We start from the raw sequence: 15,784 nt of genomic DNA on the forward strand, positions 1-15,784 counted from the left end.
TTGAAATTTTTAAGTGGCTATAGTTATGGTATGTTTTGATGTTAATGAATTATAAACGACGGTATGAACAACAATATGAACAACAAAAAGAGTTTGTGGAATGTTTTTAATCCAATGACCCGAGTAATTACCTCTTTGCCCTCAAGGCCCAGGTGAATATATACTCTCATAATAGGGGAAAGCACGATATTTCAATGTTTCTTCTACTTGACTTAAACCTTGTAATTCATGCGGGAGAGGTGAAGGAGTCATTGAATTTTCACATGAGAACTTTTTAGGAGATTTTTATTTTACAACACTGTGAACATACATAAATATTAGGTGATTTAGGTTTAGTTTTTAATGGCCATGCCTCTTGACAAATTAACTGCATAAAGTAAGGAAATATATAATAGATTTATAAAATCTATAAAATTAATATTGGATTTAAGTTTGTTCATGAATATAATGCTACCATTTGTTATGTAAAAATCTTTTAATCAAGTAATCATCCTTGCTAGTTATGTCTCAACATTTTCGTTTCTTATTTTTATATTCACATCTAATATGATTTTTAACAGAAGTACTACCTTGTTTTCTTTTCATGTAGTTTTTATTTTTTTCCACTTTAAATTGCTTTTCACATCCAGTCTCTGTCATTATTTGGTTCACTTGACTTGATACTTTGAAGCCTTTTCTTTAGAATGTTTTTGCCCGACACATGCCCTGGATTTTTTAACTCTATATAAGAAATTATAGGTTTGCATTCAACCCTGATTTCTTTAAATTGGATAGGGAGAATTTCAAATAAATAAGTATATTACTTGACAAAGTGTGTAAATACTGTTCTAAATCATTCCTGCTATTAAATTGAAAAACAACAGAAGTATCATTAGACTCAGATATACCACAAGAATTTTTTGCATGAGGATAAAAAAAAATAGAAAAAGGGATTAAGTTATATCATGCATTAAGGCCATCATATACCCATCTAATATCAAAATAGCATCATTACTTTGTGTAAAAGTATTCATCAAAGCTGAAGCAAAGTTCTGTATTATTAATGAGTGGCCTCATTAACCGAGCGACTCAGTTGTCTGCACTCGCTCTACAACAACCCTTACAACGACACCAACCACTACAATGACAACAAACGCTACAACCAGAAAAGCCAAAACTACAACTACAGCAGCTACATTTGTTTTACACACTCCGTTATTTCTTTAAGAATTTACAGCTACGCCTGTGAGACTAAGATTACAAGGCCCATTAAGTGCAAATGGTACCGGTCGAGTTGAAGTACTCCATCATGGATATTGGGGTGCAATATGTGCTCGTGGATGGAACAGAGAAAATGCAAGGGTTGTATGTCGTCAACTTGGTTATGATCCAGACGATGCAAAGACTTTTCAGTGAACCTAGTCCTCCTGCCTCTGGACCGTTATGGTTAAAAAATGTCCGTTGTATTGGAGATGAACAGAATATTACAAGTTGTTCTTATGATGGTTGGGGGTTTACTTCTTGCTTATCTGATGGAGTGGCAGGTGTACATTGCTACACGATAGGTAAGTTATAAAATATACCAACGTTCCTGGATAGTCCAATCATATCGCACGATAAAGGTATAATCTCAATTAAATTTGAAAAATAACACCGAATTCGTCGGTCTACAGTGCGTTAATTATTATTCATATAAGCAAGGAAGTGATAAATTTAATACATTTAACGGAGTTCTTATACCTGCACTACATTGAATGAGTTAGGAGCTGTTCGCATGAGCCCAAGTACTCGAGATATAGCGAACGTGAAATGATTTTGAAGTACTAAAATGCCCTTTTGAAACCAAACAAACACACGCTGTTTCTAGTATGACTACACGATTACCAGGATCATTGCTTCGAAACTCCACGCCATATATTATTTATATCAAGGGCTTTAGGTTGCTGGATGTACAAAAACAAGCACTAATCTCATAGATTCGACCAACTTTCTAAGAATGTACCCGCTATACTTGTAAGACAGGGGTTGCAACTTGGCCATTCAGTTTAAACGTATTCAAGTCCAGAGAAAAAAAATCGAAAATTCTTACCTAGAATAATGTTCTTGAAAAAGTCTTATTTTAAGCAAAATTTTGCTCAAAATAAGTAAAGATCTTGCTGTGTAGTTTGTATTGCTTGTTATTTAATTTACAATTATCGGATTGATCTCATGCTCTCACTCAACTATTCTTTTTAGACTTCACAGGTGTAGCTGTCAGACTCAGATTAGGGACCATTAGGTACGAATGGCGCTGGTCGTGTGTGAAGTATATATCATGGATATTGGGGGACAATCTGTGATCGTAGATGGGATATAAATGATGCCCGGGTTGTTTGTCGTCAACTTGGTTATCGATATGTCGTTCGAACTCTTCAGAGAAACGATGTTCCTTCTGGTTCAGGCCTAATTTGGTTATCCGACCTCTATTGCACGGGAAATGAGCAAAATATATCAAGTTGTTCCCACGATGGTTGGGGGAGTCATCGTTGTTCACATAATGAAGACGCGGGAGTTCATTGCACAAATACAGGTAAAAATTTAGGGGATTAACCGATTGTCGTGAATACCAACGTTGCTGGATAGTCCAATCATAACGCACGATACTGGTTCAATTTCAAGTTTGAGAAACAACTTCTAATTCGTCGGTCTACAGTGCGTTAATCATCATTCATATGAGCAAAGAAATGATAAATTTAGCACATTTATTGGAGTTCTCATACCTGTCTACATGGATTTTTCATCATAAAAAAACTAAAAAGGTGTGAGTTAGGGATGTTCGCTTGAGCCCAATTACCCGAGATTCAACGAGCGTGAGATGATTATGGGGCACTAAAAAGTCTTTTTGAAACCAAACAAGCACACGCTGTTGTTAGGATTACTACACGATTACAGGGATCAGGTTATTCACTCATTTCAATGCGTTCAAGTCATTTTACGTGAACAGCCCCTTTAGTGTTGTTTCAAACGATTAGACATTATTTCGAAACTCTACGCCATATATTATTGGTGTGAAGCGCTTTAATTTGCTGGATGCACGATAAAGAAAAGACAAGCAGTAATCTCATGCATAGAGTGGCCATTCGGTTTCAATGGAAAAACAACTTGCTCAAGTAGTTTTGTATTGCTTATAATTTTATTTACAATTTTCGGATTGCCGATCTCACACATTCCACTAATCTTCTTAGACTTCACTGTGCCTGTTCAAACTCAGATACAAGGACCATTAAGTGCCAATGGCTCTGGTCGGGTTGAAGTATTATATCATGGATTTTGGGGAACAATCTGTGATCATGGATGGGATATGAGAGATGCTAGAGTTGTTTGTCGTCAACTTGGTTATCCAGGTGCTGTCAGGGCACTCCATAGTCAACAGGTTCCTTCCGGTTCTGGTCAGATATGGTTAAATGAAGTTTCTTGTACTGGGAAAGAGGAAAACATAACAAGTTGTCCTCATTATGGTTGGGGGGTTCATAATTGCGTACATGACGAAGATGCTGGAGTTGAATGTTCTACAATAGGTAAAATATACATTTCCTGGCACTTCTCGACTAAGATTTTGGGGCGAAATTTCGCTGGTAGATATTTCCATATTTATAGCCGTGAAAACGGAAACATGGCTTGTTAAAAAAGGCTTGTTAAAGAACAAAAATTCCTTAAGCAACACGTTTACACACTCGTTATTATGATTACAGTATTTCTTGTTCTCCCAAGATCCCACGGGTCATTCTATAGCTGTATAAAGACACGGAAAATGTTTTCTATTTTAGTGTAGAAGCGCGTTGTTCTATAGGGACAAAAATTTTAAAATATTTACGTTTTAAAATATCTGAAATTTATCATATTCATTACTTTTCTTACAGCTTATGCTTATTTAGATTTATAACCATATAACGAACCAAAATAGCAGCACATTCGGACTGTTGTTGATATTTTTAGAAATATCGTGACTGAAATTAATTAAATATAAACAAGGCGTTAGTTTACATTTGCTTAGCGATTGCATCCTACCTCTGGAATAACAGTTTTTGACCATCAAATACCCTCATATGACCATTATAAGATATTCCTTTACGATTTTGCAGTTGTATTACAAGGGCCGTTAAGTTCAAAGGGCACAGGACGTGTTGATGTATTCTACAATGGACATTGGGGAACTATTTGCGAAGAGGGATGGGATTTGAGAGATGCTCGGGTTGTTTGTCGTCAGCTTGGTTATAAAGATGCTGCAAGGGTACTTCTTGCTGGTCAGGTACCTTCTGGTTCTGGGCAAATATGGTTGTCTGACGTAGATTGCAAAGGTGAAGAAAAAAGTATAGCAACTTGCTCTCACAAAGGTTGGGGCTCTCATCGTTGCTCTCATCGCAGGGACGTCGGGGTGGAATGTACAACAAAAGGTAAACAGCTGAATACAGATCGATATTCCATTTGGCAAAAAAGTTACGAAAATTTCAGGCGAAAGAAAATAACGACTAGGATTATAGTTGAACTCTTGATGTTTGAAATATTTTTTCAATACAATATTTGCGGCAGGAATAGAATGACTGAAAGGACCTAGCATTACAAGAAATTAATGACAATATAGCTGTCACGCGTGTATATGACATAAAATATAAAACGCAAAAGCGTCAACATATTGACCTCCAGTTCAAGCTTCTTTTCAAAAAACTTTTTGACATCTGAATTTTCGAATCAGTCGTATTTAAAAAAAAAATTTTTCAAGATGTATTCTTTCGCATTTGTTAAGGTCTGCATGCCCACACGATCCAATTTTCAGTGTCGGAGCCAATTTACTTCAGATGAATCTTTTAAAGTTCGTTCACTTGCAATGAATATGGGCAGCAATCAATTTGATACACCATAAATAACAACTTATTTCGCAGGCGTTTCAGTATCTTCTGCGGTCGCAAACAAAAAGTAGTTAAGACCAAAAAACGACAAAGTAAGTTTGAAAAAGCACGGAATGCCGTATTGAAATTTATCTCCACTGTTGGAATTATAATGCTGATTGACATCACTCTGCTGATTGACAACACGAATATTTTATATTATCTAAGACTTTACAGATACGCCTGTATCGATCAGATTACAAGGGCCTTCGAGTAGAAATGGTACTGGTCGAGTTGAAGTATTTTATCATGGATATTGGGGGACAATCTGCGATTATACATGGGATATGAGAGATGCCCGGGTTGTATGTCGTCAGCTTGGTTACCAAGATGTTGCTGGAATTCTTCGAAGAGACGAGGTTACATCAGGTTCTGGGCAGGTATGGTTAGCTCGCCTCGCTTGCACTGGAAAAGAACAAAATATCACAAGTTGCTCTCACAGTGGTTGGGGTGTTGATCCTTGCTCTCATCGTGAAGACGCTGGCGTAATATGTAGTACAACAGGTATATATAAGATTACAGAATAATTACATTCAATAATTGGATACATTTAAGAGTTGCAACTCTTCATTCCAATTTTATCTTACATTGTATGATAAATTTCGTTGTTCTTTTCAGATTTATCAGCTACACCTGTCGGTCTAAGATTACAAGGTCCATTAAGCACGAAAGGTATTGGTCGTGTTGAATTGTCGTATCATGGATATTGGGGGACAATTTGTGATTCTGGATGGGATATGAGAGATGCTAGGGTTGTATGTCGTCAACTTGGTTATAAAGATGCTGCAAGAATTCTTCAGAGGAGCGAAGTTCCTTCTGGTTCAGGGCAGATATGGTTATTTAACGTCACTTGTACTGGCGAAGAACAAAATATCACAAGCTGTTTTCATCGTGGTTGGGGGATTTCTTATTGTGATCATTCTCTAGACGCTGGTGTAGAATGCAGCACGACAGGTATGAAGTTATAAAATATTTCAACTCCGTGTCCTTTCATGGGTATCGTATCTGCTCGGTATCGAGTCTGCTCTATACCATATATTATTCATGTTAAACGTAAGGTTTAGAAGAGTTTGCCATGAAGTATTCAGACTATTTTTACTGTTCCAACGCAATTATCCCTGCTCTGGTTTAATTAATGAAAGCAATCACCACACAAAGATTACATTAGAGAAATCGAGCAAACACGATGTCACGCCTAAGACGCCGTGAAAATGGTCACTTCGTGTTTACTAAATTTCGCTTTACACGAACCACGATTTTACATAGTTTCACCAAACCCAAGGATCGCGTGCAGTAGCTTAGCCAGCCTTACGATTTGTCCCGCTATGCATGCTAATATTTTTGTGTTCATTGACTGTGAAAACAATGAATTTATAAATTATAACTCGAAATTTATCGCAGAAAACTCATGCTGTATACTCTATTCCATGTGGTGATTGCGAGAAGGAATATCTAGGTGAAACAAAACGTCAGTTCGGCACACGTTTGAAAGAACATCAAAAGGCCTTAGAAATTTCAAAATTAGCCTTGGTGAAACATGTGTGTCAAACAAACCATAACATTGCGTGGACGATTCTAAAGTCGTTATCACTAAGGATCGTTATGGACAAATGCGTTGTTTGGAAGCCAGGCATATTAATTCGAGTCTTTGTGCCCAAAATAGGGATGAAGGAAACTATTTGCCATTTTACATCTGATTGATAGATGACGTCATGTTGAGAGCATATAAGGATCTGACATCTAGACTAAGGTTTCAACATCAGATCACCCTGATGAAGACACTAGACCTGAGTGTCGAAACATTGGGATGTGAATTTAATCTTTGTGTGGTGATTACTTTCATTAATTAAACCACGTTGCGATGAACTTATTAACTTCAATTCGTTATTTTTAGTGCTTTTTTCGTCGGAAGGCTTTTATTTTCGAAATTATTGGTAGAAATTGTAAAACAGATTTAATCTTATCAGCCGCATGAAAAATTCATATTCACCCAAAATTTAGTCGAAAACTACAGTACCCAGATAATGTAGTTTGCAGAGAAGTAGATTCTCTATAGGTAATAATTACTACCTCAAGTCAAGTGCCGCCTTGAAGCCAGAAATAAGCGTTTAGAAAGTTGGGGAAAAATTGCGATTCACTCACGCATGGGTACAGTAATATAATGTTGAAATTTTTAAGTGGCTATAGTTATGGTATGTTTTGATGTTAATGAATTATAAACGACGGTATGAACAACAATATGAACAACAAAAAGAGTTTGTGGAATGTTTTTAATCCAATGACCCGAGTAATTACCTCTTTGCCCTCAAGGCCCAGGTGAATATATACTCTCATAATAGGGGAAAGCACGATATTTCAATGTTTCTTCTACTTGACTTAAACCTTGTAATTCATGCGGGAGAGGTGAAGGAGTCATTGAATTTTCACATGAGAACTTTTTAGGAGATTTTTATTTTACAACACTGTGAACATACATAAATATTAGGTGATTTAGGTTTAGTTTTTAATGGCCATGCCTCTTGACAAATTAACTGCATAAAGTAAGGAAATATATAATAGATTTATGAAATCTATAAATATTGGATTTAAGTTTGTTCAAGAATATAATGCTACCATTTGTTATGTAAAAATCTTTTAATCAAGTAATCATCCTTGCTAGTTATGTCTCAACATTTTCGTTTCTTATTTTTATATTCACATCTAATATGATTTTTAACAGAAGTACTACTTTGTTTTCTTTTCATGTAGTTTTTATTTTTTTCCACTTTAAATTGCTTTTCACATCCAGTCTCTGTTGTTATTTGGTTCACTTGATACGTTGAAGCCCTTTCTTTAGAATGTTTTTGCCCGACACATGCCCTGGATTTTTTAACTCTATATAAGAAATTATAGGTTTGCATTCAACCCTGATTTCTTTAAATTGGATAGGGAGAATTTCAAATAAATAAGTATATTACTTGACAAAGTGTGTAAATACTGTTCTAAATCATTCCTGCTATTAAATTGAAAAACAACAGAAGTATCATTAGACTCAGATATACCACAAGAATTTTTTGCATGAGGATAAAAAAAAATAGAAAAAGGGATTAAGTTATATCATGCATTAAGGCCATCATATACCCATCTAATATCAAAATAGCATCATTACTTTGTGTAAAAGTATTCATCAAAGCTGAAGCAAAGTTCTGTATTATTAATGAGTGGCCTCATTAACCGAGCGACTCAGTTGTCTGCACTCGCTCTACAACAACCCTTACAACGACACCAACCACTACAATGACAACAAACGCTACAACCAGAAAAGCCAAAACTACAACTACAGCAGCTACATTTGTTTTACACACTCCGTTATTTCTTTAAGAATTTACAGCTACGCCTGTGAGACTAAGATTACAAGGCCCATTAAGTGCAAATGGTACCGGTCGAGTTGAAGTACTCCATCATGGATATTGGGGTGCAATATGTGCTCGTGGATGGAACAGAGAAAATGCAAGGGTTGTATGTCGTCAACTTGGTTATGATCCAGACGATGCAAAGACTTTTCAGTGGAACCTAGTCCCTCCTGCCTCTGGACCGTTATGGTTAAAAAATGTCCGTTGTATTGGAGATGAACAGAATATTACAAGTTGTTCTTATGATGGTTGGGGGTTTACTTCTTGCTTATCTGATGGAGTGGCAGGTGTACATTGCTACACGATAGGTAAGTTATAAAATATACCAACGTTCCTGGATAGTCCAATCATATCGCACGATAAAGGTATAATCTCAATTAAATTTGAAAAATAACACCGAATTCGTCGGTCTACAGTGCGTTAATTATTATTCATATATGCAAGGAAGTGATAAATTTAATACATTTAACGGAGTTCTTATACCTGCACTACATTGAATGAGTTAGGAGCTGTTCGCATGAGCCCAAGTACTCGAGATATAGCGAACGTGAAATGATTTTGAAGTACTAAAATGCCCTTTTGAAACCAAACAAACACACGCTGTTTCTAGTATGACTACACGATTACCAGGATCATTGCTTCGAAACTCCACGCCATATATTATTTATATCAAGGGCTTTAGGTACTGGATGTACAAAGAAAAAACAAGCACTTATCTCATAGATTCGACCAACTTTCTAAGAATGTACCCGCTATACTTGTAAGACAGGGGTTACAACATGGCCATTCAGTTTAAACGTATTCAAGTACACAGCAAAATCGACAATTCTTACCTAGAATAAAGTTCTTGGAAAATTCTTATTCTAAGCAAAATTTTGCTTAAAATAAGTAAAGAATCACGATCTTGCTGTGTAGTTTGTATTGCTTGTAATTTGATCTACAATTATCGGATTGATCTCATACTTTCATTCAACTATTCTTCTTAGACTTCACTGGTGTACCTGTGAGACTCAGATTACAAGGACCATTAAGTGCCAATGGCGCTGGTCGAGTTGAAGTATTATATCATGGGTATTGGGGGACAATCTGTGATGATGGATGGGATATGGGAGATGCTAGGGTTGTTTGTCGTCAACTTGGTTATCGAGATGTCGTTCGAACTCTTCAGAGAAACGAGTTTCCTTCTGGTTCAGGTCAAATTTGGTTATCTCGCGTCAATTGTAGCGGAGATCAGCGAGATATAACAAATTGTTCCTACGGTGGTTGGGGAAATCATCGTTGTTCACATCATGAAGACGCGGGAGTTGAATGCACAAATACAGGTAAAAATTTAGGGATCTAATCGATTATCGTGAATATAAATGTTGTTTTACTTCTTATATAACTAATTATCTGCGAATCTCACATATGAATTCTTTAACACTTTTTGTCGCCGTTTTCATAGCAAGACAGTAGATAAATTATAGATTTAGATATTATGATGCCGCGCCAGGTTGGACCACGTGCGTGTCTTGTGAGTGTAATGCGATATAAATGATATGTGGCCAGACACAAATTCTAGTGGTTGAAGTTGTGTTTCTGTCAACATGCTATCTTTCGCTATTTATTCATTGATGTATGACAAGCGGAGGAAAATAATAATACACTATTGAACTCAAAAAAGACTACCTCCAGCCGGAAATTTAAAAAAAATCTTGCGGTCATGCATGCATGCCCCAGCCTTTTCACACAAGTAAACACGCTGTTTTTTGAAACTTTTTTGAATCTCTATTCATGATGATAGTTCCGATTTTTTTTAGATCTCAGCGCTTTACCTGTCAGACTAAGATTACGAGGTCCTTCAAGTGGTAATGGCACTGGACGTGTTGAAGTATTCTATCGTGGACAATGGGGGACAATCTGTGATAATGATTGGGATATGAGAGATGCTAGGGTTGTTTGTCGTCAACTTGGTTACATAAATGCATCCAGAGCCCTTGACGGTGACCAGGTTCCTTCAGGTTCTGGGCAAATATGGTTGTCTAACGTCGAATGTACTGGGGACGAACAAAACATAACACAGTGTTCACACCGTGGTTGGGGACGACATTCATGCTCTCATGCCGAAGACGCCGGAGTTGAATGTTTAACCGCAAGTATGACTAATAACAACAAAATCAATTCTAGTATTGAGTAAATTGGCTTGTAGGTACACCACTTAAGTATTTAATATTGCAAAGCTGACGTGTGTACCTATAAGTTAACTTACTTATTTTATATCAAATCAAAAGCTTATCACATAATAATAATATCTTTGTAATACCATTATCTCTAAGACGGATGGTCATCTTTCTTCCCAAATGGTTTTCCGGACCGACCTTTCTTGGCCACATACATGACACATCCACATCCACATCGACTTCCTGAATGTCTGGCTATCTAGAAATTTTAATTTAGGGGATGTTCACATGAACGAGGTTATTAAAATTTAATGAAGCGTGGAATAAAAGAATTGCATTGCAAGTTGCATGAAAAATTGCACCGTGTAACGTGGCCTTTATGTGCGCATGATTTTTTTTGTACGCTATTGTCCTATGATATATAAACATGAAGATATAAATATATAAGCCTACCACCAAATTAAGCGGTCTTGCTAAAGTTTATAACGATCATATATCTCATCAATTGCTCTATTCTTTCAAGATTTTCCCGCTATACCTGTGAGGCTGCGGTTACAAGGACCGTTAAATGCAAGTGGAATTGGTCGTGTTGAAGTCTTCTACAATGGACAATGGGGAGCAATCTGTGATCGTGATAGTAGATGGGATATGAAAGATGCTAAAGTTATATGTCGTCAACTTGGTTATCAATATGTTGTTAGGACCCTTCAAAGACACGAGGTTCCATCCGGTTATAAGCAGATATGGTTGGAATACATTGACTGCACAGGGAAGGAAGAAAATATTGAAAGTTGTTCTCTTAGTATCTGGGGGGATAGACACTGCTCTGATGATGAAGTTGTTGGTGTTGAATGCGCAACAAAAGGTAAGAAACTGATTAGGGCGTTTACTCGCGACCCAAGTCGAAATTCCTGCGGACATTAGGCGGTACGCAGAATTGGTCCTTTCTGCAATCCGCCAAATTCCGAAATCTACCTCGAATTATTTGGAGTAACTTGTTCTGCAATTAGCAATCAAGGAAATTATAACTGACCTAAACAATAATAACTTACTTGCTAAAAGTTATATTTTTTGAGTTTTAGTATTTTTCGTACATTAATATACTCACGAGGCTATAGTTTAACATCTTCTGCAAATTTCGCCCGAAGAAGAATTTTAATTTTTTCCGAATTTTCTAGCCATTCATTAGCAAACAACATATAACCTGAGAACCCGGTAAATCGAGTAAGAAATATCAACGAAGCGAACTAGTTGTGAACGCCGTTTTCGTGATGTTTTAATTTTAAACTCTTGAAACCGTTCCCCTCAGTAATCACTGAAATTGCCCGATCAATCAGCTTCTCCGAGATAAATGTACACAAGCGACAACGGTTTTCGACAATGATGCGAACTTATAGTGGGTACGTAACATATGTTACGTAATATGTGTGTAGTTATGTATGGCAGAAACTAATGCAGAAACAGAAACAATGGCAGAAACAGTAACTAGGTACGAGGTACATCCAGCTTTAGTTTTGTTGAGGATACATGGTTTCTGGCTGGTTATAACATTGGTTAACATTGATAACATTCAGTTAAAATTCAAATTTGCTCTTTTAGATGTCACTGGTATGCCTGTTGAACTAAGGTTAAAAGGATCATTGAGTTCTAATGGTTCTGGCCGCGTCGAAATATCCTATCGTGGACGATGGGGAACAATCTGTGACGATGGATGGGGTATGAAAGATGCTCGGGTTGTATGTCGTCAACTTGGTTATAAAGATGTTATTAACGCTTCTTCTAGTGGAAAAATTCCTCCCCGTTCTGGACCAGTATGGTTAACACATGTTTCTTGTACCGGAGAAGAAAAAAATATAGCAAATTGTTCTCATACAGGTTGGGGGAATGTTTATTCTTGCTCTCATCATGGAGACGCCGGAGTTCAATGCTTTCGGAAAATAGGTAAAATTCATATTTTAATAAAAATCTCAACTTTGTAATACATTTAGGTAATATAATTAAATATATTAATTAAGGTAACTTAGCAATGTGTCTAGCTTTGTATATTTAAGTTTCGCGCTGTTCTTTAAGACTCTGTATATGTTGAGAGCGCTCTCAACGTTGAGACGCTGACACAGTGCATATGTAGCTATTATGGCGCGGCACCCGGTTGGACATGTGTGTCTTGTGAGTGTAATGCAATATAAATGATATCTGGCCAGACAACTTCTAGTGGTTGAACCACTAGAAGTTGTGTTTCTGTCAACATGCTATTTTTCGTCATTTATTCATTGATGTATGACAAGCGGAGGAAAATAATAATACACTAATGAACTGGAAGCTAGGCTACCTCCGGCCGGAAATTTAAATGGAAATCTTGGTCATGCCCATCCTTTTCACACAACTAAACACGCTGTTTTTTTAATCTTTTTTGAATCACTATTCATGAATCACGATTCAAGTCATATGTTCGTCTTATGTCCGACTGATTTTTTTGTATCCTGTTGTTCCTATGATATATAAACATGAAGATATAAATATATATATATATATATATATATATATATATATATATATATTTTATATATATATATATAAAATATATATATATATATATATATATATATATATATTTATATTATAATATATATATATATATATATATATATATATATATATATATATATATATATAAACCCAACCAAGCAGTCTTGCTATTGCTTGAATATATTGGGACTGTTTCAAATCTAGTATTTAATGGAGCGAGACAAATTTGGATGTGGTAATGAATTATTTGAGTTGATGAGTAAAATAGTTTAAAGAAATATGATGAACGCATGATTATAGGAGAAACTTTGATGATTTTAGACTCTGCCGGATCTACGTATTTAGTATAAATTATTGTATAACTTCATTATAGAGTATACATGCACAGCCTTAGTTCAATCTTGATAAATGTAAAATTACAGTCAAAATTAGGAATTAGTATTCTGAATATGTTTTTGCCACTGTTGTAGTGCTCAATATGAGGCTTCCGCGAAAACGATTTATTGATACTCCTTTGTTAACTAACTTGCTAAATATTTTAGTAGCCTTTTTTTTTCTTTTAGTTAGCCTACAAATTTATAACGATCATATATCTCATCAATTGCTCTATTGTTTCAAGATTTTTCCGCTATACCTGTGAGACCGCGGTTACATTGTTATATTGAATTTTGTTTGATACAAGGGATATATTATACACTTAATGTATGCTCCTGAGGGAAATAGTGGGTTTTGTTTTCCTGTCGAGGGAAACATTCAGACTCGAGGGAAAACAATTTCCCGAGGTGGTATAAAGTGTTTTGTTATATATAGGAGCAGAAACATACATGTTACACAACAATTTCATTAAAAAAAACACTTTACTTTTTTATGACAAGAAGCGGGCAACAATTTTTCATTTGTTTTCCTGGCGGGAACATTGCATTTTTTTAAAGTCATGTGACTACGAAGAACCAATCGCATTTAAAATACATAGCACCTATATATATATATATATATTCCTTCTCTAAATCACTTAGCAATGGCACATTCACTTAGTCTATTTTCATTCTCAGAAAAAGAAAAGTCACGTGGGGAATTGGACAGCGCAGCTGAATGGCCTACATTTATGGCAATACCAGCAGTCATCATCGCTGGGATTATCATTGCCAGTGTCGCGATATTTTATCGTCGCCAAAGGTTAAGAAGAATAAGGAATATTAAACCTGATTCCAAATCTCAACATACAATTAAAAATCCAGTTTACGGTGAGTCAGATCAAGTCGGTCTCAAACAAAACCATTGGCATTACGAGTCAGGAGAGGCCGCAGATAACGTGGGTTACGTCACTGCCGTTGGCTAAAATTAGCGCTTGCCATTCTTTGCTAATGATGTCTTAAAATATGTAGTGTAGTGCGAATTATTTTTTTTTGTTACGAGCTGCAGACGTTATATATATATTTATATTTTTATAATTAACAATTAGACAGCGACACCGTAGGATTTCTCTATAGGAGCGAAGTGAACGAGACGGTCATAGCCTACTAGTAGTGTATAGAACTAAAAACATTGTGTTTATATAACTGTACAGAAACACAGGAAATTTTTTTCTTTTTCTTTTATAATATAACTCAGAAAAAAATTTCCAACGAATATTATAATTCGATTCAATGAAAAATTCTGATTACACTACTTTGCTTGTCAAGTTCGGCGGGAAAAGTCCCGTTATAATTGTTGCATTATAAATAATAACAATAATACTTTATACAGTTAACTTTATTACTCTTAAAGTTTCTTGTATGAAAGAAAGTAAGAAGAATGGTGATTTTCGTTTGTTAAGAAAAGTGACGTAAAGGTTTTGCATATACGAATAATTATGTGAAAATATGTATTTATCCCCGAGGAGGTGCGGAGCACCGTCTGAGGGTACTAATGCCGCCCGGAGATTAAGAATTATACCCGGGTATTTTGACAAAACCTAGCGGAATCGAAAGTTTTCCAAATGTTATGAACCTTGGACGTCCAATGATCGTGTTGTTTGTACGTATGCGCGAAATTTGAACGAGTAAAGAACGGTAATCTACAACTTGCAGATAAAATAGCCCCAGGTACTTTTTCCCCTTTAACAAGCACGTTAAATTACTCGCGGCCGATCTGTACGGGATTTACAATGGTTCGTGCTACGCACTCTTGTAAATACCCATACAGACCGGCCGCTCGTATTTTAAATAGTACGTATAATAATAATAAAAAAGTATTCCTTGCGTCACGACAAACCATGCAAGCGCTTCTTAGCTATTTAGCTATCCTCATCTTTCAACGCAAGGGGGAGATGTTAAATTTATATTGAATTTGTTCTAGTGTCAGGATTTTGTTTCACAGCAATTTGTTTATGTAGTACAGTACTCTTGGTGATATAAACCCAAAAATAACACATTTTGTTGCTGCATTTTAAAAAGGGTATAGCGCGAACAGTGGCAGAAGATGATTCCATCAATATCAGCTATTATTACTCTAGATCCATTCCAGAAATATTTTTACACTAAATTTAGTCCTTGAATTAGAAAAGAAAGGACCAAGACCTTCAAGTTTCTGCATTGCACAACTTTGCTTCCTTGTGCATTGCTCCAAACAAAAATCTTCAGATTAAGTAGAATTGCATTGCAAGTTGCAAGAAAAATTGCACCGTGTAACAAGGCCTTTACCAGCCAATATTAATTTTCATCATTTCGACTATGGTGCAAGCAAAAATTGTTCACATGACAGTTAATTATTAGCCACAAGAATGAAAAATTGAACATTTTTAAAGTTCAAATTTTGCCATGGG

General features: G+C 35.9%; 1 protein-coding gene across 1 annotated transcript; it reads left to right on the forward strand.

The window, feature by feature from the left end:
* The first annotated feature begins 3,241 nt into the window (after window positions 1-3,241).
* Window positions 3,242-14,532, forward strand: LOC114529997 (deleted in malignant brain tumors 1 protein-like). Its single transcript, XM_028551568.1, has 10 exons — window positions 3,242-3,536; window positions 4,101-4,412; window positions 5,073-5,408; window positions 5,523-5,858; window positions 8,266-8,604; window positions 9,283-9,618; window positions 10,096-10,431; window positions 10,979-11,320; window positions 12,055-12,396; window positions 14,034-14,532. Exons 1-10 carry the CDS (start codon window positions 3,320-3,322, stop codon window positions 14,318-14,320), a joined length of 3,183 nt encoding a protein of 1,060 aa, XP_028407369.1. The 5' UTR covers window positions 3,242-3,319; the 3' UTR covers window positions 14,321-14,532.
* The last annotated feature ends 1,252 nt before the right edge of the window (window positions 14,533-15,784 follow it).

Source organism: Dendronephthya gigantea, unplaced genomic scaffold (assembly GCF_004324835.1).
Source record: "Dendronephthya gigantea isolate DGI-Jeju-01 unplaced genomic scaffold, DenGig_1.0 000058F, whole genome shotgun sequence".
Lineage (NCBI taxonomy): Eukaryota > Metazoa > Cnidaria > Anthozoa > Malacalcyonacea > Nephtheidae > Dendronephthya > Dendronephthya gigantea.